The sequence below is a fragment of the Muntiacus reevesi genome, chromosome 5 (genome assembly GCF_963930625.1).
Source record: "Muntiacus reevesi chromosome 5, mMunRee1.1, whole genome shotgun sequence".
NCBI classification, from domain to species: domain Eukaryota; kingdom Metazoa; phylum Chordata; class Mammalia; order Artiodactyla; family Cervidae; genus Muntiacus; species Muntiacus reevesi.
This window is the reverse complement of record NC_089253.1, coordinates 111,348,285-111,372,008: the sequence shown is the minus strand read 5'-3', so window position 1 is coordinate 111,372,008 and position 23,724 is coordinate 111,348,285. Positions and strand designations below refer to the sequence as shown.

At 37.4% G+C, this 23,724-nt stretch overlaps 1 protein-coding gene across 5 annotated transcripts in view; it reads right to left on the bottom strand.

Annotated features, from left to right (window-relative positions):
• Positions 1-23,724, bottom strand: part of SWT1 (SWT1 RNA endoribonuclease homolog) — a 104,654-nt gene that overhangs the window by 79,211 nt on the left and 1,719 nt on the right. For 3 of the 5 annotated variants that reach the window (XM_065936197.1, XM_065936201.1, XM_065936198.1), the window contains exons 2-9: positions 21,489-21,575; positions 19,366-19,449; positions 13,437-13,495; positions 10,444-11,182; positions 4,537-4,596; positions 3,042-3,180; positions 2,027-2,128; positions 1,444-1,632 (exon numbers count right to left, since the gene is read on the bottom strand). In XM_065936197.1, the coding sequence (XP_065792269.1) occupies positions 1,444-1,632; positions 2,027-2,128; positions 3,042-3,180; positions 4,537-4,596; positions 10,444-11,182; positions 13,437-13,495; positions 19,366-19,449; positions 21,489-21,566 (1,450 nt within the window). In that variant the 5' untranslated portion in view covers positions 21,567-21,575. The remainder of the gene's footprint in view (positions 1-1,443; positions 1,633-2,026; positions 2,129-3,041; positions 3,181-4,536; positions 4,597-10,443; positions 11,183-13,436; positions 13,496-19,365; positions 19,450-21,488; positions 21,576-23,724) is intronic. The other 2 variants (XM_065936199.1, XM_065936200.1) reach the window with 2 other exon arrangements.

Genomic DNA, 23,724 nt, shown 5'->3' with positions numbered 1-23,724 from the left:
TCTTCAAAGATTTAAGACTAAACAGCTGTGCCAAAAGCCTTCTCAGGTTTAGTATCATAATTAGACTTATCTTAGGATAAATTCTTTCATATCTTATGGTGAATTTGGATACAGCAATCAACATAAATTCATGATATTTAAAATAATACAAATCTACATATACAAATAATTCTGAGTTGGGAATAAACAAATTTTTAAAAGAATGAAATATATCCTCTACATGTAAATATAAACTCTGCAGAGGCAACTGAGTTGCTTTACGAAGATTTTTTACCAAATAGTTATACAAAACATGAAGTATACACTTTGGTTCTAAGACTAATTTTTAAACGTCTAAAAAAACCCCAGAAAAACTAATATGCTAAAAGCAGGAGAAAAATCTATAGATCTCTATTATAAAAATACCTCCTTATTATGCTGCTAAGTCACTTCAGTTGTGTCCGACTCTGTGCAACCCCAGAGACGGCAGCCCATCGGGCTCCCCCGTCCCTAGGATTCTCCAGGCAAGAACACCAGAGTGGGTTGACATTTCCTTCTCCAATGTATGAAAGTGAAAAGTGAAAGTGAAGTCGCTCAGTCATGTCCAACTCTTAGTGACCCCATGGACCGCAGCCTACCAGGCTCCTCTGTCCATGGGATTTTCCAGGCAAGAGTACTGGAGTGGGGTGCCATTGCCTTCTCCAACCTCCTTATTATAGGTTCTGACAAACAAGAGGAAACAACGCCTATCTCTGTATTATATTAACTGCATGCAGTGGTGATTAGCAGCTTCCCTGGTAGCTCAGCAGTTAAACAAATCCACCTTCAAGGCAGGAACAGCTGCTGCTGCCAAGTCGCTTCAGTCATGTCCAACTCTGTGTGACCCCATGGACTGCAGCCCACCAGGCTCCTCCATCCATGGGATTTTCCAGGCAAGAGTACTGGAGTGGGGTGTCATTGCCTTCTCTGGCAAGGCAGGAGACACAGGTTCAATTCCTGGGTTGGGAAGATCCCCTGGAGGAGGGCATGGCAACTCACTCCAGTATTCTTGCCTGGAGAATCCCAGGACAGGCTACAGTTCACAGGCTCACACGGAGTCAGACACGACTGAAGCAACTGAGCACGCAGATGATGATTAGTAACACAGATCACTTACGGGCCTCATCACTCAGCAAGGTATTTAAAAAAAACAATCCAAGTACAGTAATACAGACAACTAGGCATATAGAACTATATAGTCACTATCTGTAAAATCACAGACCTTCTAATAAGGTCTAGGAGAAACAGAAAGTAAATTATCAGACCTCCAAAACAAGCCTAATGGAACACTCCAAAGCATCACTGTGTCCTGCCATTTCATAATGCAATACTTATAGTATTAAGTTTTGCACCATTTCCCTGCAACAAAGAGTCAGCATCTAAACAAATCTTAATCAGGAAACACCCTGAGAGGACAACACTTACAAAGTTTTTGAGATGCAAGTTGTATTGACTGACCCCATAGCTTTCTAGCTTGATTTCTGAGACTGTCATTGATGAAATGAACTGCAGGTATAGCTTTGTGCTGGGCATGTTTCAGTAATTTTCCTGCCTTCATACGATCCAGCTCTTGTACAACCACCCAGGGAATTATTAACACAAGTCTGTCAAAGCCTAAAAAATAAAAAGATTTCTTATAAGTCAACAAATATGTATTAAGCTACTAAATCGAACTGCTGTAGGAGAATTAAAAGTTTTAAAGACATTCATAATCTAAATGAAGAGATAATACATAAAAACAGGAACTAAAAACAGATACAAGTGTCAAGAGAACATTACAAAAATAAATATTAATACTACCAGAGATCAAAGAAGAGTAAGTTTAGAAGCTAGATTAACCAGTAAAGGCTCTTTCCCCCCACTTTTAACTTAAGCTGATTGTGCTGTGTACGCTTGCGCTTAACAACATATCCAAATGAAAGTAAGTTTACAGGGAGTAAAAAACTCACTATTAAAATAAAGTATTAACTCAAATAAGAAAATCAGAATCAGTTTGCTTTATAAATACCTGAGATTTCTGCTGTCATCAAAAGTCTAACAAATTTGAGATGATTCATTAGAATATTTGTGTCAATAACAATTAGAAGCTTTTTGTCTGAAGCAGTATTCGCTAGGGAAAAAAAGCAAAGAATTCACATTTGTAACACACTTGTACAATAACTAAAACTTTGTTATCACAGAACTCTGATAGCATTCTTAAGGCAATCCTTTAAACAACAAAAATGCATTTACTCCAATTCTTAAGAGAAAGAACAGTAATCAGTGTTTAATTATCCACCAGCAGAATATTGCATATTACTTATGGGTGGATTTTTAAATCATAAACTAACTTATGACAGCAGTAATTATGCTGTCAAACCCTGTACTCTTACCACTGGTGGTTATCCAGTTAGGAATGATAAGCTAATTTTAATATATTGTGAAATAACACTGAGAAGATAACTATGTATAAAAGAAAGAAAACTAATAATACTAGTACTATTTCTTCTTAGGGTCATAATAGGAACAGGTGAGTTGATTCACAGATAAACAATAAATTTGGAAAATGCAACATGAATATAATGTAGCAGTGTTACTATTTTTATAAATGCAACTCAAAACTGTATAGTAGCATACTCTGGAGGACATCTGTCATTTTCTTCTCTCAGGAGTAAGAATAATTACAGTTTTATTATATAAATAAGAAATTCAGGAATACCTTTGAGAAAATTGCACTGTTTCTGATCAGGGCTTTACAAACTCGAAACCAGTAAAAGTTATGATTAAGAGCAAGAATAACAGACTACTCATAATTCTGATTACTGCTTTTAGGTAAAAAAAAGAAGGAAAATATTTCTAACTGCCTAATAATGTGAGATATATAACGCAAATGATAACACAAATCATAGACCTGATTCCTACAGCTGAAAGAAATATACCATATTTTACTATTTCAAATGAGCACATTTTAACACTTTCAACCTAAATATTATAAAAACTAAACATAGAAAACATAGGGGTCACAAACACAGTCATATACATACAGGGTATACCAGCAGAGGAACGTGTATCATCTTCTACCATGTCAATTTCCATACTCATTAACTCTCCTGAAGGTGGAACCACAGGTAAATCCACACTTTTTCCCACACGAGCAGCATGAAGCTCTTCTACTATCTGCATCTAAATTGCAAAAGACCCACAAAAAAATATTTTGAATTATTTTCTCTGCAGATTAATAAGAAAGCAGTTAATTCTCAATTCACTTAATATGAGATAGTCTGTGGAAGTAAAAATTTTACAAAAATATGTAAGCCTATGGTAAAAATCCACAGATTTATAAACACATACAGGGTTTACAGTAAAGAATTTGAAACAGAACAGATATATGTGTATCTATAACTGAATCAACTTTGCTATACACCTGAAACTAATGTAACATTGCAAATCAACCATAGTCAAAAAAAAAATTTTTAAGCTCTTTAAAAAAAATAAAAAATAAATAAAATGGCTCTTCTGTTATTCTTATTACAACCTTAGGCAAATTATTTAAACACCATGTGTCTCAGTTTATCTACACAATAGGAATGGTAAATATCTATATCCTTTTAGTACATTTTGTAAGGATTAAGTGAAATAACATGAAAAACCTCACATAGGGTCTAATACATGAGAGACTTCCAAAATAAGTTAATTCTCATTTCCACTCTCACTTCAAAGTACTTTAGGAGCCAAATATCTGGATGATCAGCACTCTTCCTAAGATTTCTAAGATTGTTAATTAACTATCAAAAACTGAAATACAGATCTTTATGCTTTTTTCATTTCAGGGAAGTAGTTCCCTCATGTATTATAATGTAAAGAAATTAAAGTATAATCTAATTTTAGAGCAGAGGTGAGAAATCTTTCTTCTATCAAGGGGCACTGACCCAGAAGACATAAAAATATAGCTGACTGTCACAAATAAAAAGCAATCAACATGGCTTTAAAGTCTCCTTTAAACAGAAAAATACAAAGTGTTCTGTGACTCTAATTTTAATTTAGAAGCAGGGAACATAAAATTACATGCACTACTTCTATTAGGTTTGACCAGGAGATTCTAGCTGAGAAATGAAGCAACAGGTAAAAAATAAATATTATGTGTTTTCATTTTCACTGAATATTTTCCTCTTATTGCTAATTAGAAAAATTAGGCAAAAACATTAATATCATACTGTATTTTGGTAAGCTGAGGCATAAGTATGCAAAAACATAACATTAAATTAAAATTAACATTGTGAGCATAGGCTCCACGCTTTTTATTCAAAACAAACTAGAGCTTATTAAAAAAAAAAAAGGCCAAAAGGTGATTGAGTAAATGGAAATACTTTTCCAAAGGCTTTTTCAGGGCTTCATAAATACTTATATACTGAATTAAGTAGAGATATCACTGTTATTTTCATACTATAAAAGTTTTTATAATCATTATTTTTTATTAAAATAGGAACCCCCATCTTAATTTCATTAAAAATATTCAAAGTAAACAAATATATCAGTAACCTCTTGATCTGTATCTTGAATACTTTCAAGTGACACTGAAGAACATGGTGCTTCAAAAGTCTGAAATGAAAAGTAATTTTATTAATTAGTTAAGAAGCATACACCTAGAATAAGGTCTTTCAGCTGTGGCACTACTGACATTTGGAATCAGCTGATTCTTTGTTTTGGGGGTTAATACTCTTCTCACTTCAGGTAAGTAGTTCCCTGATATACTATAATGTAAAGAAATTAAAGTAGAAATCTAACTTTAGAGCAGAGGTGAGAAACCTTTCTTTTATCAAGGGGCACTGACTCAGAGGACACAAAAGTATAAATGACTGTCACAAATAAAAAGCAATCAACATGGTTTTAAAGTCTTCTTTAAATAGAAAAACACAAAGCGTTTGGGGTTGTTCTATGCATTGTAGGATGTTTAGAAGTATCTCTTCCCTCTACCCACTAGACACCTACCCTCCTCCCATCCTCGACAATCAAAAATGTCTCCATCCCTTTGCCCAAGCAATTTCAGTGCTGTAACAGAGACAGAATTTGATGTAAACAGAGTTGAAGTGAAAATTATTTATACTTCAGTTTACAGTCCAGTAAACTATGCTGTTTGGGGGTGCATGCTTCCATAAATGCAATAAAAAGAAAAACAATGAACAGGAAAAAAAAAAAAGTCTCCATCAAATCAGTTGCCAACCCACTAACAGGCAATATTGCCTCTAAATGAAAAACTGTCCCTGGAATAGAAAAGCTTCATTCTATTAAGTCATGAAACATAGTAGAAATTCTTTAAGATTTACTCATTCATATATATGCCTCCCTAAAAATACTCATATTCTAAGAACAAAATATGCCACCTTAAGAAACAGAAATAACTACATAGAAAACTATAAAACGCTGATGAAAGAAATCAAAGAGGACACAAACAGATGGAGAAACATACCGTGTTCATGGATTGGAAGAATCAATATTGTCAAAATAGCTATTCTACCCAAAGCAATCTATAGACTCAATGCAATCCCTATCAAGCTACCAATGGTATTTTTCACAGAACTAGAACAAATAATTTCACAATTTGTATGGAAATACAAAAAACCTCGAATAGCCAAAGTAATCTTGAGAAAGAAGAATGGAACTGGAGGAATCAACCTGCCTGACTTCAGACTCTACTACAAAGCCACAGTCATCAAGACAGTATGGTACTGGCACAAAGACAGAAATATAGATCAATGGAACAGAATAGAAAGCCCAGAGATAAATTCACGAACCTATGGACACCTTATCTTTGACAAAGGAGGCAAGGATATACAATGGAAAAAAGACAATCTCTTTAACAAGTGGTGCTGGGAAAACTGGTCAACCACTTGTAAAAGAATGAAACTAGAACACTTTCTAACACCATACACAAAAATAAACTCAAAATGGATTAAAGATCTAAATGTAAGATCAGAAACTATAAAACTCCTAGAGGAGAACATAGGCAAAACACTCTCCGACATAAATCTCAGCAAGATCCTCTACAACCCACCTCCCAGAATATTGGAAATAAAAGCAAAAATAAACAAATGGGACCTAATGAAACTTAAAAGCTTCTGCACAACAAAGGACACTATAAGTAAGGTGAAAAGACAGCCCTCAGATTGGGAGAAAATAATGGCAAATGAAGAAACAGACAAAGGATTAATCTCAAAGATATACAAGCAACTCCTGAAACTCAATTCCAGAAAAATAAATGACCCAATCAAAAAATGGGCCAAAGAACTAAACAGACATTTCTCCAAAGAAGACATACAGATGGCTAACAAACACATGAAAAGATGCTCTACATCACTCATTATCAGAGAAATGCAAATCAAAACCACAATGAGGTACCATTACACGCCAGTCAGGATGGCTGCTATCCAAAAGTCTACAAGCAATAAATGCTGGAGAGGGTGTGGAGAAAAGGGAACCCTCTTACACTGCTGGTGGGAATGCAAACTAGTACAGCCACTATGGAAAACAGTGTGGAGATTTCTTAAAAAACTGGAAATAGAACTGCCATATGACCCAGCAATCCCACTTCTGGGCATACACACCGAGGAAACCAGATCTGAAAGAGACACGTGCACCACAATGTTCATTGCAGCACTGTTTATAATAGCCAGGACATGGAAGCAACCTAGATGCCCATCAGCAGACGAATGGATAAGGAAGCTGTGGTACATATACACCATGGAATATTACTCAGTCGTTAAAAAGAATTCATTTGAATCAGTTCTAATGAGATGGATGAAACTGGAGCCCATTATACAGAGTGAAGTAAGCCAGAAAGATAAAGAACACTACAGCATACTAACACATATATATGGAATTAAGAAAGATGGTAATGATAACCCTATATGCAAAACAGAAAAAGAGACACGGAAGTAAAGAACAGACTTTTGAACTCTGTGGGAGAAGGTGAGGGTGGGATGTTTCGAAAGAACAGCATGTATATTATCTATGGTGAAACAGATCACCAGCCCAGGTGGGATGCATGAGACAAGTGCTCGGGCCTGGTGCACTTGGAGGACCCAGAGGAGTCGGGTGGAGAGGGAGGTGGGAGGGGGGATAGGGATGGGGAATACGTGTAACTCTATGGCTGATTCATGTCAATGTATGACAAAACCCACTGAAATGTTGTGAAGTAATTAGCCTCCAACTAATAAAAAAAAATTTTTAAATAATAAATAAAATATCATCACACACACACACAAAAAAGAAAGAAACAGAAATAACCACAGCAAAGATAAAAAGAATACTGGGCCTTGGTGGTGGGAAATTTTCATCCATGAGTAAATGAACCATTTCTAAAAGTGAACCATTTCTAAAACCATGTCTAAAAAATGACAAAACAACAAAAGAAACTCAGAAGATTATTATATGGCTGAGGGAGAAGACTGAAAATGTATGGGTGTTTTATTTTTTGTCTCCCAGCAAAGACTGAAGATCTCTCTAATTTCAGTTTTTCACTGGCACTTTCGGTGAGTGGCTGAGATTTACCCAATCCTACATACAGGTGACAAGGAACTTAACTAAGCCTCTACTAAACCAAATCATCTTCTAAGAATTCTCCAAGATAACACCAAACACACATGTATTTTAGAAGAAGCTGGATATAAACTGCAGACTCTCTTTAAAAAAGTGTATCCTATGTTGCTTTGTTGGGAATTGAGCTTCTACCCTAACTTTCCAGTATCAATCTTCACACAATACAATACCACACACATCACACACGTAGACCCGTTACAGCTGTACTCTCCCAAGACCCTGGGTTCTATAATGCCTTCTCCACCTGACTTTAAATCTCACTAGAACTTTAGATTCTCTTCAGCTAAGGAGTGCCAACCAAGCTAGAGATTATTATAGAACTTCCTGCAACTTCTGACATTCGAAGTTTTTTCATTCTTTTACTTAGGTCACTACTACCCTTCACTCTCTTTGACTATAAGTCACTTTCAGTGATTTCAAAAAACTTTCTATCAACTTCAAATCCTTATTATAAAAGAAAGTCTTAGAGGGCATTTAACTTTGCCTTCCCCCTTCTATGTTTTATTAAGTCCATGGATTGGGATAAAGCCTTCCCTGGAGATGATAAAAGAGAGTAACAACAATGGCTTTATCTGCTGGAGTGATTTCAAACTAAAAACCTGATTATTCAGTGGCTCTGTCCTATCTACAAGATAAAAAAACAGTCTTTCCCAGGAGAGATAAAGGAATCCATTGCCTAGACCCTGGCTTCCTCTCCAACTTCCTCTCACATAGATTCTCAACACATCTCAAGTCAAACTAAACAACATAAATGCTCACGTATGCCTGTGCCATGCAATCTCACAACTCTGGGCCACTACACAACTGATCATTTTCCCTGGCAGGACAACACTTCTATTCTTTGCTCTACACATTTTTCAACACCAAGCTTAAGAATCTCCAAGCTTAAGAGAATCTCTTAAGAATCTCTTAATGAGCCCTTCCTTAACTCACTTCCAAATTTATACTAACACGAGCCAAATTCCCAGGGCTCTAATATTTTCTTCACTGTATCTGCAATTGTATTTGTTTACTAATCTACCTCTCTGGGAACTTCTTGAGGGTAAAAGTGTCTTATTCAAACTCTAAATGCCTAAAAAATAATAGGTACCTTTAATTAATGTTTAGATAAACTGATGAATTTCTACCCCAAAGACTGATAAGAATTAAGTTGGATACCATTTATAAGTGGCCTATAAACAGTAAATCTCTAGAATCTTAGTTCACAATGGTGAGGGGAGAATGCAAACTGAAAAGGGTCTATAACAAAGAACTGTAAGCCTAGGGAAAAAAGAAGTCACTTTCTCCTAGGAAAGCGTAACAGGATCACTGAATACAAAAAAATACAATTACTTCTTTGTAAACTCACTATTTTAGGAAGACAATTATCCATTGAGGAATTTATGAGGAAAACAAATATAATATTAAGATGATTAGCTACTGTCACTAATAATGGTAACAATAACATATTCAAGATAAGAACAATATTTACTTGCTGCTCCTGCGTCTAAATGACTTTCAGTCAGACAAGACTGCTATCAAAGGAATATAAAGAGTTTTAATTCCAATAATTGAAAAGTAATCATGCAAAAACTGCTTCCCCTACAACTACATGCTATGTACCTTGTTTGGTTTTTGTAATAATTCTAAACAGAGAGCAAAAAAGTGTGTAAGATACATCTCATACTGTTCATTAGAGATACAGCACCAGGGGAATACCAAACCATGATACAAAGATGTTCAGTGAACAAACTGGAAAACTCAGATTCCTTTCTTGCATTCTACTCTAGAGAACTGGTTATACAGCACAAGAGGAAAACTGAAGCTTTCCTTTAAGAAAGCAATAAAAAGAACAAACTCAATTTTTTCCTTCTTTGGACCCCTTCAAGTTCAGTGAAAAAGAGTATTCTTAAAAAAAAACAAAACAGAGTACTCTTTCTCAAGCTCTTCTGGCCCCCCTAGTTACAATCCCTCCATTTTTCAAAGGGAGTATCTTATACAACACTGTACAGTCTTGATTCCTAAAAAGAGGTAAGCTCCACCACTGCTGTTTATAAGCAGTCTCTAAATTTCAGAGCTTCTAAAGTTCCAAAGTTCTAAAAGTTCTCCTAAAGATAAACAAATTTATTTGCCATAGAAACAAGGCTATTGCAATTAGGTTTTCAAATTAGTTCACAAATGCTGATTTACTACATAATTTAGAAGCAAAAATAGATGTGCCAAGCTTTCTAGCCTAGATCTCTGTATACATAGTTCCCTCTGTCTGGAACATTCCTGCTTCTCCCATCTCACTCTACCTTGTCTTCACCTGAATAACTCCTATTCAATCTTTAGTTCTCAGTTTACATGTTATCCCCTCCAGTAAATCTTACTGAATTAATCCATCCAAGGCCATGTTAATACCACGCTATGTGTTCCCATATAAGGTGATTAAGTATTTGTCAGACTTGAGGTGGCTGTTTCTGTACCTCCTCATGTAAGAAAGTCTTTGAAAACGATGACTGTGATTGTGGTACCTGGCATACAGAGCACTCAAAAGAATAATTTATTAGAGCAACAGCTATTTGGAATATTAGCCCCGGAATTGTCACACCTGGAGTTAGAGAAAACTGTCATAGTACTTTTCTGATAGGACTATCCATAACTGCTGCTTCTGTATTTTTACACAATCCCTTCTATTTTGGGTCCCTGATAGTTGCCAGGATAGTTTCTTAAGGAAGTTGGAATTTACATAGTAAAATAAAAGAACCAACATATCTTCCTGCTAAACAGAATCTGCCTTTTACGATCATTATCTATAACAGAAACAACTCGAACCTAACTATGTTTAAACTCTTTACTAAGGTCTGTATTCATTTTGCACTATCTTACCTGGGTTAGGTTTTCACCAGAACTTAAATCATTAATTTCTTGATGCTCATGATATTCTCCTTCCCACTCATGGACGGTCTGCTTATTTGTGGAATCTGAAAATAAATATTCACTTCTGTGCCTTGTAAACTTTAATGAAAACTGGGAGCCTTCTGGGCATTCTTTTTTCTCCTGTTTAGTCTTTAACTTGTTAGAACGTAAAGTGAACACATTTTCTTGTACAAGATTCTGGAGGGTATTGCGGGATTTTACTGGGATTTTGAAGTTAATCCTTCTCCTTCTAGATTCAAAGGGTTCCTTAATTATCTTGTTGGAATTATAATCCTGAGAAAGTTGGATTCTCTTGCATTTCTCCGAAGCACATTTTTCAGAACTGTCTCTAAATTTATTGTCCCTTTCTTTCTTGAATTCCTTCATCTTCTCCCTCTGAGCAAGTAAATGAGGCCCTTTTTCTTCATTTGCCTGACCCTCAGCTTTTGGTTTCTCATCTCTGGCCACTTTAGGACAGCTAAAGTTTTCAATTCCATGGTCCAGCTTACTCTTAACATTTGTCAATTTAGTATCTTTAACTTGAAAATCTACATATTTACTTATATCTTTTTTAATTCCATTTGAAGGAGGACTCTGTGAAATAATCTGATTATTATTTGAATATGATGTTTCCTGGAGTGTAACAAGCCCTTGGGATGAAGAACCAATTTTTGGTCTCTTTCTTGGAGGGTCAGTTTCTACATTCAGTCTGTAAAGCAGCACAGAAAATTAGGTAATTACAATTAAACATAACACATAATATTGCACTATATCATTTTAGTTAGGAAATGAAAGAACTGGCCTGCTATGAACTTCATTAAAAGCAAGAAATAACTACAGTATTAATAAAGTGGAAAGGATTACTCAATAAATGGTGTTGGAATAACTGATTTGTTATTTGGAAAAAAAATTTTACAGATTTATATAACATCAGATGATATAACCCCAAACAGATTAAACATTCAAGTGCAAAATAATTATTATTTCTGCTATACTTCATATTAAATACTTAAAAACCACAGAAGAAAAAGGGAATATTTATCAGATTTCTTAATAAAGAACTTCCTAAACTTAACAGCAATGGGAAAAATATCACAAAAGAAAACAGTAAATGTAAATGACTACGGTAGTACATTAAAAAATAATAAAAGAACTGGGAAATGGCATATGCTACAAACGTGACAGCTTATTAGCTTCAGTAAATAAAAATCTCATCAAAAAGTACTAAGGCTCTAGAATAAGACATGAACAGAAAACCAATGAATTTAGAAAAAGGGAACAGTTAGTAGACATTTTTGGGAGAAGTGTTTGACTTCCCTAGTAGTCACAGACGTGCTAATTGCAATGTACCATTTTCTTCTATCAAATTAGTCAAGATTGTTAAATAACACTAAATACTGGCAAGAGGTTGTTAAATGGACCCCCTCCTATGTTGCCAGTGGAAATGCAAAATGATATAACAGTTCCTCAAAGGAATTTGATATTATAATTAAGAATTCTAAAAACGTTCTTATCTTTTAACTTCTTAGCAATTCCCACTTTAGAAATCTAAGGAGAAAAAAGCTAAAAATAGACTGAAAATAATAAGATATTCAATTCAGGATTATCTATAAGAGCAAAAAGTCAGGTACAAGGTAAATGCTAAAATTTTGGAAATGAATAAGAAACATGTCATTCTACCGAATACAATATACTATCATAGTCATTTCGAAGGATGTTTATGCAAAATTTTCAAAGACATACAAAATATACTGGTATACTATTAAGCAGAAAACAAGCATGGCATAAATCTGTATACACAAGATTATCTCAACAGTTTAAATAATTATAGTAAACAAGTCAGAAAAAAAGTACTAGAATGCTAGCAGCAACAATAGCTAGAGGTGATAACATTTTCTTGCACAACAAAACTAGATATTACTCTGTAGTCAGAAAGAAAGGGGGAAAATTTTGATGAGCCACAATCTATTAATTTATATCAGGAAATTCCTGAATGCCTTTTAAGTGCCTGTCATTCTGCCGGACACTGGGAGGCAGTGGAGGACACATCAAATATAGTCCTTACCCCTCACTAATTTACCGTCCAGCAGGGTACAAAGAGACTGGAAATAAGTGACTTCTCAAAGAATTAATTATGGCAAGAGCAAACTATAAACATCTCAGAGTTTCCATAGGAGTTTCACCTGAGTCTTCACCTGGTTTTATTTTCTTTGCTCTTTCTACAAAAAGATTGCCTATCATTATTTACCTGTTAATAAATAGCAGTAAGATAAAACTTTAATAGGGCCCTGTTTGGCACTTATTAGCATATCATATAAAATATTAACTGTAGTAAAGAAAAATCAGAAAAACAACAAATGAAAGAAAATTTTAATAGGACCCTCCAGTTTTCTGAGCATTTTAAAATTCCTATTTGTTCTTCTCAACAGTCCTGTGTGGCATATTCCGTAACAATCTATGCACCATGGTCCATATGGTCATTAACTAATGGAAACTCAGCATTATAATACCTTTAATTATTCCTACTATTTTCCCAAGCCACAATCTGTTAAATTAACATGGTTTTAGAGCCAAATCAATTCAATAAGCTACATATTCTCTTCATGGGTAATATGCAAAATAATTTATCCAAAATTATTAAATCAACCTCATAACCTCTTCTATTACTATATGAAATGAAGTTATGTATCTTGTAAGGGTGTGTCAAAATCAAATTATTTGAGATGCAAATTAACATTTTAGTTGAAAGTACTATTTACAAAGTATAGAACTCTGATAAGATTTTTTATTTCACTCAACTTTTTCTTAAATTTAAACAAATATTAAGAAAATCATGTCTGTGATTTAGCTATAAATATGTGCCTACAAAACAGTATTATACAAAATACAGGATTCTGCAAATCTAAAAATTCAGTCTCACAATTCAAAGCTAAAAAATATACCAAGAAAAAGGGAAAATTTACCTTTTCAGTTCTTGTCTTCTTTTCATATTACAGCACAGAATATCTGCAGGATCTGATTTCTGAAAGAAAAAAGGCATCAGGAAATATAAATTGTGAACTGAGGAAAGATGCTGGGAGACAGTATTTTTCCACACCTATATGTTAGTGAATACGTTAGAGACAGCCTGGGACCTGGGACCCTTTACTGTAACTGCTGCAACGCTTGCACCTGGACACACCTCTCCTCCAGCAACAAAATACAAAGAAACTATGAGACTAAAAATAACTGTGTGCATGCTCAGTTGGGGCAAATTATGAACAGATACAAAAAGACCAAAAAACTGCTACTCATGAAGAGCCAGGAACAAAAAGCAGGGTACTGAGCATGCCCCCTGCAGTCACCACCACCAGAGGGTGGGCAAAACACCTCACCCTTCCAGCCCTAAGCCTGTGCACACCCCTAACTTCACCCCATGTAACAAGCCAGAGCCAAGATGGCAGAGAGGGAAGGTGCCACCAACAGTGCACGTACCAGCTGCTGGTGGGGACCATGACACCCAGGCAGACAGGAGGAGCCCCCGAGCAATGGGGTGGAACACAGTGGGGAGCGAGGGGGGAGAAGGAGAGGCTGGACGGGACCGGTGCCCTCCAGGAGAAGCTGGGGGAGAGGAGGGGCTCCCAGGCCTTGAGAGGCACACTTACCTCAAGGGGGTCAGCGGGGACGGGGAGAGACCTTCAGAGGTCAGAAGATCAGGAGAACGAACCTGGAACCTACTCAACCCTGGGGAGCGTGCTGAGGCCAGGGGTCCGATCCTCTGTACTCTGGGGCCAGAGGCATTCCCGAGCCCCTCCAGGCCAGGCTAAGCTTAGGCAACCTGCACCCCACCCCCATCCAGGGCCTTTATCTGCAGCAGGGGCCCTGAGCATAGGGCCCACCCCCACCTAAGCCCTGCCCGCCAACAGCCAAGACTTTTTCCAGCTTTTGTTCTCTTCTCTTTTTTTTTTCCTATTGCAGTTCTGTTTTACCTTCCAGTGGTTGTTTCGCTTCTATTTTTATTTTTTCTAATATATGTTTTAGTTTTTAAAATTTCACTTTTTGTTGTTGTTCTTGCTCTGTGTGGCTTGTAGGATCTTGGTTCGTGGGCCAGAGGACGGGCCTGAGCTCCTATGGTAGGAGGGCTGAGTCTGAACCACCAAACTAACAGAGAACCTCAGACTCCAGGGAATATTAATTTCAGTAAAGTCTCTTGGAGGTCCACATCTCAACACCAAGACGTAGCTCTACCTGACTGCCTGCAAACTCCAGTGCTGGAAGTGTAGTGAAAGTCGCTCAGTCATGTCCAACTCTTTGTGACTCCATGGACTGTAGCCCACCAGGCTCCATGGGATTCTCCAGACAAGAATACCGGAGTGAGTAGCCATTCCCTTCTTCAGGGATCTTCCCAACCCAGGGATCAAACATGGGTCTCTTCCATTGTAGGCAGATTCTTTACCTCTGAACCACCAGGGAAGCCCAAATCTCATGTCAAACAACTAGGAAGACAGAAGCGCAGTCCCACCCACCAAAAATATGTGACCCAAGTTACAAACAAAGAAGCACAATAAAAACCTACAAGACCAAACAAATGAAGAGGAAATAGACAACTTACTTGGAAAAAAAAACTTATGATAGTAAAAATGATCCAAAAACTCAGAAACAGAATGGAGGCACTGGTCGAGAAAATATAAAAAATGTTTAACAAAGACTTAGAAGAACTAAAGAACAAGTAAACAGAGATGAACACAATAGCTGAAATGAAAAATACACTAGGAGGAATCAATAGCAGAATAACTAAGGCAGAAAAATGAAAAAGTGAAATGGAAGACAGAATGTGGAAATAACGGCCAAGGAACAGGATTAAAAAAAAAAGAATGAAAAAAATTAAAGACAGACCCAGAGAACTCTGCAACAACACTAAATACACTAACATTTGAAATACTGAGTCCTAGAAGAAGAAGGGAAAAGAAATGGTCTGAGAAAATATTCGAAGAGACTATAGTCAGAAACTTTCCTAACATGGGAAAGGAGATAGCTACCCAAGTCTGGGAAGTATAAAGAGACCCATGCAGGATAAACCCTAGGAGAAACACACCAAGACACATATTAACCACAAAATCAAACACAAAGATCAAACACAAAGAAAAAAATATTAAAAACAGCATGGAAAAAAAATACTAAAAACAGAAAAAAAAATGACATACAAAGGAATTCCCATAAGGCTCTCAGTTGATTTTTCAGCAGAAACTCTCCAGGCCAGGTCGAAGTGGCAGGATACTGTTACAGTGATGAAAGAAAAAAATCTACAACCAAGATTACAGCCAGCAAGGATCTCATTCAGATTCGATGGAGAAATTAAAAGCTTCATAGACAAGCATAAGCTAAGAGAATTCAGCACCACTAAGCCAGCCTTACTTACTCAAGGATTTTAGCCTTCTGATTAAGTTAGTGTCCTTGGCTCAATGGTAAAGAATCTGCCTGCCAATGCAAGAGATGCAGGTTCAATCCCTGGGTCAGGAAGATCCCCTGGAGAAGGAAATGGCAACCTACTCCAGTATTCTTGCCTGGGAAAAACCACGGAGAGTGGAGCCTGACAGGCTACAATCCACGGGGTCACAAGAGTCGGACTCGACTTAGGGACCAAACAAAGCCAGCCTACAAAAGATGCTAAAGGCAATTCCCTAGGCAGGAAACAAAAGAGAAGACAACCCACAAAAGCAAACCCAAAATAGCTGCTACCCACTCCAGCATTCACCTGGAGAAACCCCATGAACAGAGGAGCCTGGTGCACTACAGTCTATGAGGTTGCAAAGAGTCAGACAGGACTGAGCACCTAAGCACAGCACAGCACCATTTACAACAGCCAGGACACAGAAGCAACCCAGACATCTATCAACAGAGGAACAAAGAAGACGTGGTACATATACACAATGGAATATTACTCAGCCATAGAAAGGAATTAGATTGAGTCATATGCAGTGATATGGATGAACCTAGAGTCTGTCAAACATGGTAAAGTAAATCAGAAAGAGAAAAACAAATATCGTACACCAATGCATATATATGGAATCTAGAAAAATGGTATTGATGAACCTATCTGCAGGGCAGGAATAGAGATGCAGACACAGAGCACGGACTTAAGGACACAGTGGGGAAGGACAGGGTGGGGCACACTGAGAGAGTAACACTGATATATATACACACTACCATATGTAATGGCAGAAAGTGAAGAAGAACTAAACACCCTCTTGATGAAAGTGAAAGAGGAGAGTGAAAAAGTTGGCTTAAAGCTCAACATTCAGAAAACTAAGACCATGGCATCCAGTCCCATCACTTCATGGCAAATAGATGGGGAAACAGTGGCTGACTATTTTTGGGGGCTCCAAAATCACTGCAGATGGTGACTGCAGCCATGAAGTTAAAAGACACTTACTCCCTGGAAGAAAAGTTATGACCAACCTAGACAGCATATTAAAAAGCAGACACATTACTTTGCCAACAAAGGTCCGTCTAGTCAAGGCTATGGTTTTTCCAGTGGTCATGTATGGATGTGAGAGTTGGACTGTGAAAAAGGCTGAGCACCGAAGAATTGATGCTTTTGAACTGTGGTGTTGGAGAAGACTCTTGAGAGTCCCTTGGACTGCAAGGAGATCCAACCAGTCCATCCTAAAGGAAATCAGTCCTGAATGTTCACTGGAAGGACTGACATTGAAGCTAAAACTTCCAATACTTTGACCACCTGATGCGAAGAGCTGAGTCACTTGAAAATACTGGGAAAGATAGAAGGCAGGAGGAGAAGGGGACGAGAGAGGATGAAATGGTTGGATGGCATCACCAACTCAATAGACATGAGTCTAAGTAAACTCCGGGAGTTAGTGACGGACAGGGAAGCCTGGCGTGCTGCAATTCATGGGGTCGCAAAGAGTTGGACACGACTGAGTAACTGAACTGAATTGAACTGAACCATATATAAAACAGATATCTAGTGGGAGGCTGCTATATAGTACAGGGAACTCAACTCCATGCATGCTCTGTGATGACCCAGAGGGGTGGGATCGGGGGTGGGGTGGGAGGGAGGCTAAAGAGGGAGGGGATACTGTATACATATACCTGATTCATGTTGTTATACAGCAGAAACTAATACAACATTGTAAAGCAATTTTACTCCAATTTTTAAAAAATATATTTAAAAAAGAAACAAGGCAGCTCCCACCTCAGTGAGTGAGAACGCAAAGGAAACTGTTCCTTGATCTCACTCTCCCCATTGCAACAGGCACCCCAATGAAATCTTACCTGAACTTCTTATCTGGCATCTGATCACTTTCTATTGACTATGGGCAGGCCAAGAACTCTGGTCAGTATCAGGTTGACACAATAATTTTCTTAATCCTTGCAATAATCTCGTGAGACAGATATTATTAGTATCTCATTTTACAGACAAAGCACCCAAGGCTCAAATAGATCAAAATATCCTCAACATTACAGAGCAAGTTAGTCGCAGAGCCATGATCTGAAACCAGATTTCTCTTTCTCATCTACCACCCTCTCTCTCTACGGGCAGAGGGCTAGACACAATAAAAAGAACAGAGAAAGAAGATAGTCCCTGTCCTGAAGAACTCAGAGTAAAGCAGTCTCTGTCCTAAAGAACTCAGAGTAAAGCAAAAGGCTAAAGTAAAAAGAAGTAGAAGGATATATAGAATAAACAATAAAATAAAGCAGAACAATAAACAGTAAGTTGTAAAAGAGTTTAAAGGATCAAAACCCAAAAGTTGGGATGTACCAAGGAAAAAAAGTAGGCCAAAAATATGCTAAAGATTGAGCATATATTGAATAAAGATGAATGGGTAAAAGAAAAAGGCATTCTCCATTAAAAACGCTTAGGAATTCTAAGAAGCTGGAGATGGCTGGTGTAAATTCAGCAGAGAGAAAATAAACCAGCCTACCCAGAAGGGCTGTTTTGAGGAAGAAGAAAAATGAAAACTGGATACTTAAGGTATGACCAAATTTAAAAGGGTGTAGACTCTTTGTGACCCCATGGACTATACAGTTCATGGAATTCTCCAAGCCAGAATACTCGAGTGGATAGGTGTTCCTTTTCCAGGGGATCTTCCCAAACCAGGGATCAAACTCAGGTCTCCCGCATTGCAGGCAGATTCTTATCAGCTGAGTCACCAGGGAAACCCAAATGATAAACTAAAAAAGTAAGTGAAGATTTTTCAACAGAGGAGAAATATGGTGAAATCAGTGTTTTAAGAAGGTTAATACAGCAAGAATTGCAACAGCAGTTCCATTATGTGAAAACAAACTCTTAAAAACCCAAATCTGCTTTCATGGAACTTTCACAACTATTTTCTCTTGTTACCTACAACAACTGTGCAGCAATCTTCATATACTCCTAACTCTTCACTTGAACATGGTGAGCACCTTGCAACCATTCATGTACCAGGTTGATGTGTTTAGTCTGCTGTCACTGTTTCATATTATTTGGCAGACAGTGGAAAAAAATCTGGACTTCACTTTGTTGCTGCAAACAATTTTGTGTCCTTTCACAAGTCACTTAACTTTCTGGATCTCAATTTCTGAATCTGAAAATGCAAACACTATCTCTGCCCTGGTGACTTCAAAATGAAATTGTAAAGACAAATTTAACCAAATACAGGAAAAGATTTAAAAATTGTCTAAATTTATATTCATGTTGTCTAATCCCACACACAAAGAAAGAATTTGATAAATGCTTTTTGGTGAGTAGCAGGAAAAAGTTGGTTTTCCATCTATCGGCTACCAAAAAGTAAGTATAATATCAAGAAAAAATTAATGGAAAAATAGTAGGGGAATTTATCTCATAAAGCTTTTAATTGTACATTAAAACTTTAATATCATTTTTAGAGTTAGTTACAGTATCTAAATACTCACCAGTTTTCTCTTCTCCAACAACACTGATCTTATAGAGCAAGTTGAACTAGTAGAATTTACTGATGGTTTTTTCTCTCCCTTATCCTAAGAATGTCATTTGGAAAAAAGGAAAGAAAAGCACAAAATAAAGTACAATGTAAGACAGCATTCTTTTATCAATGTTTTTATAAATCAAGATCGCTTCTGCATTAATAAGAAGTTTCAGAGGAGAACACTGTTTATTTATTTATTTAGCTGCATTGGGTCTTTGTTGTTGCGCATAGGCTTTCTCTAGTTGCGGAGAGCAGGGACTATTCTCTAGTTGCGGTAGGAGAGCCTTCTCGTGCAGTGGCTTCTCCTGTTGCAGAGAACAGGCTCTAGGTGTTAGGGCTTCAGTAGCTGCAACACCCAGGCCCAATAGTTGTGGTGCACAGGCAGCAGTTACGGCTCTCAGGCTCTGAAGCAAGTGGGCTCAGTAGCTGCAGCTTACAGGCTTAGTTGCTCTTTGGCATGTTGAATCTTCCCGAACCAGGGATTGGAACCGTGTCCCCTCCATTGGCAGTTGGGTTCTTATCCACCGTACCACTGGGGAAGTCAGGAACAATGTTTAAAGGCATACAAACATTGGTAAGAGGAAAGGAGACTTAACTAGAAATCAGAAGATCTAAGTGCTCTAGGAATGAGATAGGATAGAAGTGGGCTTCTCTGGTAGCTCACATGTTAAAGAATCTGCTTGCAATGCAGAAGACCTGGGTTCAATCCCTGAGTCAGGAAGATCCCTTGAAGAAGGGAATGGCTACCAACTTCAGTATTCTTGCCTGGAGAATTCCACAGACAGAGGAGGCTGGCGGGCTACAGTCCATGGAGCTGCAAGAGTCAGAAGTGACTGAGTGACTAACACTTTCACTTTTTCACTTTCACTTGGGATAGAGGTAATATAGCAGAAAGTTACAGACAGCTCACATAAGGACACTGGGAAGTGGTACTGCCATAGTGATACTTAGTCTTCTACAAAGCAAAACAATATACCCACTTATTTTTTCAGTGGATCCTGAATTCAACAGACCCAGGACAAATGTACTTCAAGTACCTACCGTGTATCAAAGACATTTTTCTAGACAGTGAGAACAGGTTAGTGAAAAAACAATAAAAGTCCCTGCTGTCATAGAGGTTACACCTACTGCAGGTTTAACTTACAAATAAGTAAGTAATATACTTAGTGTGTCAGATGATGCTATTAAAAAAATAATAATAATAGAGCAGAGAAAAGGGTCAGGAAGGGCTGGGAGGCAAGGGTGAGGCTGTTGCAATTTTGAACAAAGTAGTCAAAATGGGTCCCCACTGGTAATCTGACATCTGAGCGGAGACCTAATGAAACAAAGGAACAAACCCTGTGAGTATCTAGGAAAAGTTTTCAAGTTAAAGGGAGTAACAGCAAGCACAAAGCAGGAATGTGCCTGGCTTACTGGAGCAACAATAAGGAAGCCAAGAAGTGGAGAAAACAAAGGGAGAATGAGATGGAGATGAGATGGTGACAGTCACGTGTTTCCTGTCCCAGCAAGGACATTAGCTTTTTCTCTAAAGTGGAAAATCACTAGAAAATATTAAGCAGAAGAGTGACATGATTTAACATTTTAATAGGATCACTCTGCCTGTTACGTTGAGAACACAAGAAGGCAAAGGTAGAAAGCAAGCTGTTTGCCTGGATCATGGTGATAGCAGTGGGAGTGGTAGTCACACTCAGCTGATAGATGGGACGCAGGCAGAGCATGATGACCAGGGTTTTGGTCCAAGCAACTTAAAGAATGTAACTGCAATTTACCACATTAAGAAAACTGAGGCTGGGCACTTACAAGAATATAGTTTAAGAGGAGAAAGAGCCAAAAAGAATACTGCCAAGCCTCAGTTTCTTCATTTGTATAATTGGGATAATAATAGTACCTACCTCATAGAGTTGAGAGGAATAAATAAAATAACGTAAGTAAAGAAAAACAAATGTAAGGAAAGTCCTTTCTGACTCTTTCTCCCTCAGAAGAACAAAATATTTACATAACTTGTTTTAAAACTGAGGTGTATTTTTTTCATCATGCAAAAATAAAACTTTTAAACAGGGTATCTTTAGATCAATAAGTCAAAATTCTTACTTCATCAATATTGGATGATGGGGTGGTGCCTTTTCTCCGAGACTTCTCCTTTTTTCCACAAGATTCTTTGTTGGACATTTTGCAAAGCTAAAATAAACATCAAAAACACATTATGTGTGTGGGTTTGTTTGTTTTTTTTAAATCACTGCCATAACAAAAACATTAGAAATCGTACTTTTTTCAGTTTCTTAAAGATTGGAGTTTTATAAAATAATTTGTGTATTTTACTGATTCTCAACATGATAGGATTGTCTCATTGTTCCACTTTACTTATATTCTGCCTCATGATCTGTTCCCTTCCATCAGTGTGGGGATGGTGATCTTTTAAGAAAGACTCTCAAAAGTATGCCTTTAAGGCAAACTTCCCTTTCTAGCATCACATTCCCATTTTCAATTGCCTGCAGGACTATTATACTTTGCCCCACCCACACCTCAAAACCCATTAGTGATTAAGTCTTCCTTTTCTCAACACACCCTCCACATCTCATTGAGTGAGACGCTGGGCAAAACACACACATTTTCTGAGTCCTAGCTCCACTATATGTAAACTAGAGATAACCCATCCGAGAGGGTTTTTTAAAAACTCAAATGAAACTATGGATGTAAAAGCACCTTGTACAAGACAGTACACAGTAGAGTCTAAAAAAATACTGGCTTCAGCAACTGTCTTTCTGCTAGACACTGAGCTTCTTGAAGAGTACACAGTATTGAAATTTTAGGAGGTGTTCATAAATGCCTTCTGAGTAAATGAGTAGGTGAATTTTTCTTTCCCAGAATAGTGACTGTTCATTCTGAGTCACTTCCAACTCTTGCTCCTTGCAGTCCCTCTGTCCATTTCTGATCCCAGTCTCCCTTTTCTAGCCTGGGTCTGGATCAAGTCTGTACTGTTGTTAGTGACAAAAAGAAAAAGAAAGAAGGAAAACTACACACAGTCATCCCCAATGGTTATAAGCACTTCAAAGATAGTATATATAATCAGCCTGTACTGGAACACAGAGGCCAGAGATTGGGAACATCACCAGATTTGCTGAGGCAAGAAGATATAAAGAGGTCCATCCACAAGCAAAGTCCAAAGGAGAGTTTATTGCTGCTAGTGATGTGTACAGCACTTCCATGTGACACAGAGACGGTAAAGAATGAGCCTGCAATGCAGGAGACCAGAGTTCGATCCCTGGGTCAGGAGGATCCCCTTGAGAGGGAATGGCAACTCACTCTAGTATTCTTGCCTGATAATCCCATGGAAAGAGGAGTCTGGCAGGCTACAGTCCATGGGGTCGCAAAGAGTCAGACATGACTGAACAACTAACACACACACACAACACACACACACAGAGTGATAAGTATTGATGCTAAGAACATAACAAAGACTACCAAGCAATTACAAGTACACCTGGTCAAACATGATCACAGTAAGTGAAGTTCTATAAAAGAATGATCAATTACACTAAATCAAACTTGTAGAATGTTTTGAAGAATACGGAAGAAGGAAAATACTGAGACCAGAAATCTAATAAATAAAAATTAATAAAATAGTCAACATATACTTCTACGGACAGATTCTAAATTACCCAGAAATTTTGCCTTTTAAGATAATTCATGGCAACAATTAAATTCACAGTTAAGCTTCCAGATTACAGGAATAATCTTCATTTTTCTTTCTTGTTCCAAGGATCCCATTCCATGGGGAGAAAGGTATAAGGAAAAACAATAACTTCCATGAAATAAATTGCTTAGAGGCAATGGGCTGGTTATTTTACCTTTTACAATTTAAACCCTTTCATGTTGTGCTTTGAACACACACAGACACACACACACACACACACAAAACCAATTTGAATCTATTATCCCTAAGACAATCATAAAAAAAAAAAAAATACTGCAGAGAGTAGACTAGCAAAAGAAAAACACCTATATATGTACTGGGACAAATGTTTTATATTAGTGTACCATTCATATCAATTTTATGGAAATCAAAATATAAACTAAATGAGTGATTTCCTGTGCTGGCCTGCTTCCCAATTGGCTCCTGATCTCTGCTGCCACCATCTCTTATGAAGTTCCCTCTCCCAATAAGCAGAGATGACCTGTGTAACCAACAGGATATATTTATATAATATGTGGCTAGGTCAAGTAACACACTGCGGCTTCTGCCTTTCTCTGTCTTGAATTGTTCACCCTAGAAAAAACCAGCCACCATATCAGGAAGACATTCAAGTAACCCTAGGAAAAGCCCACC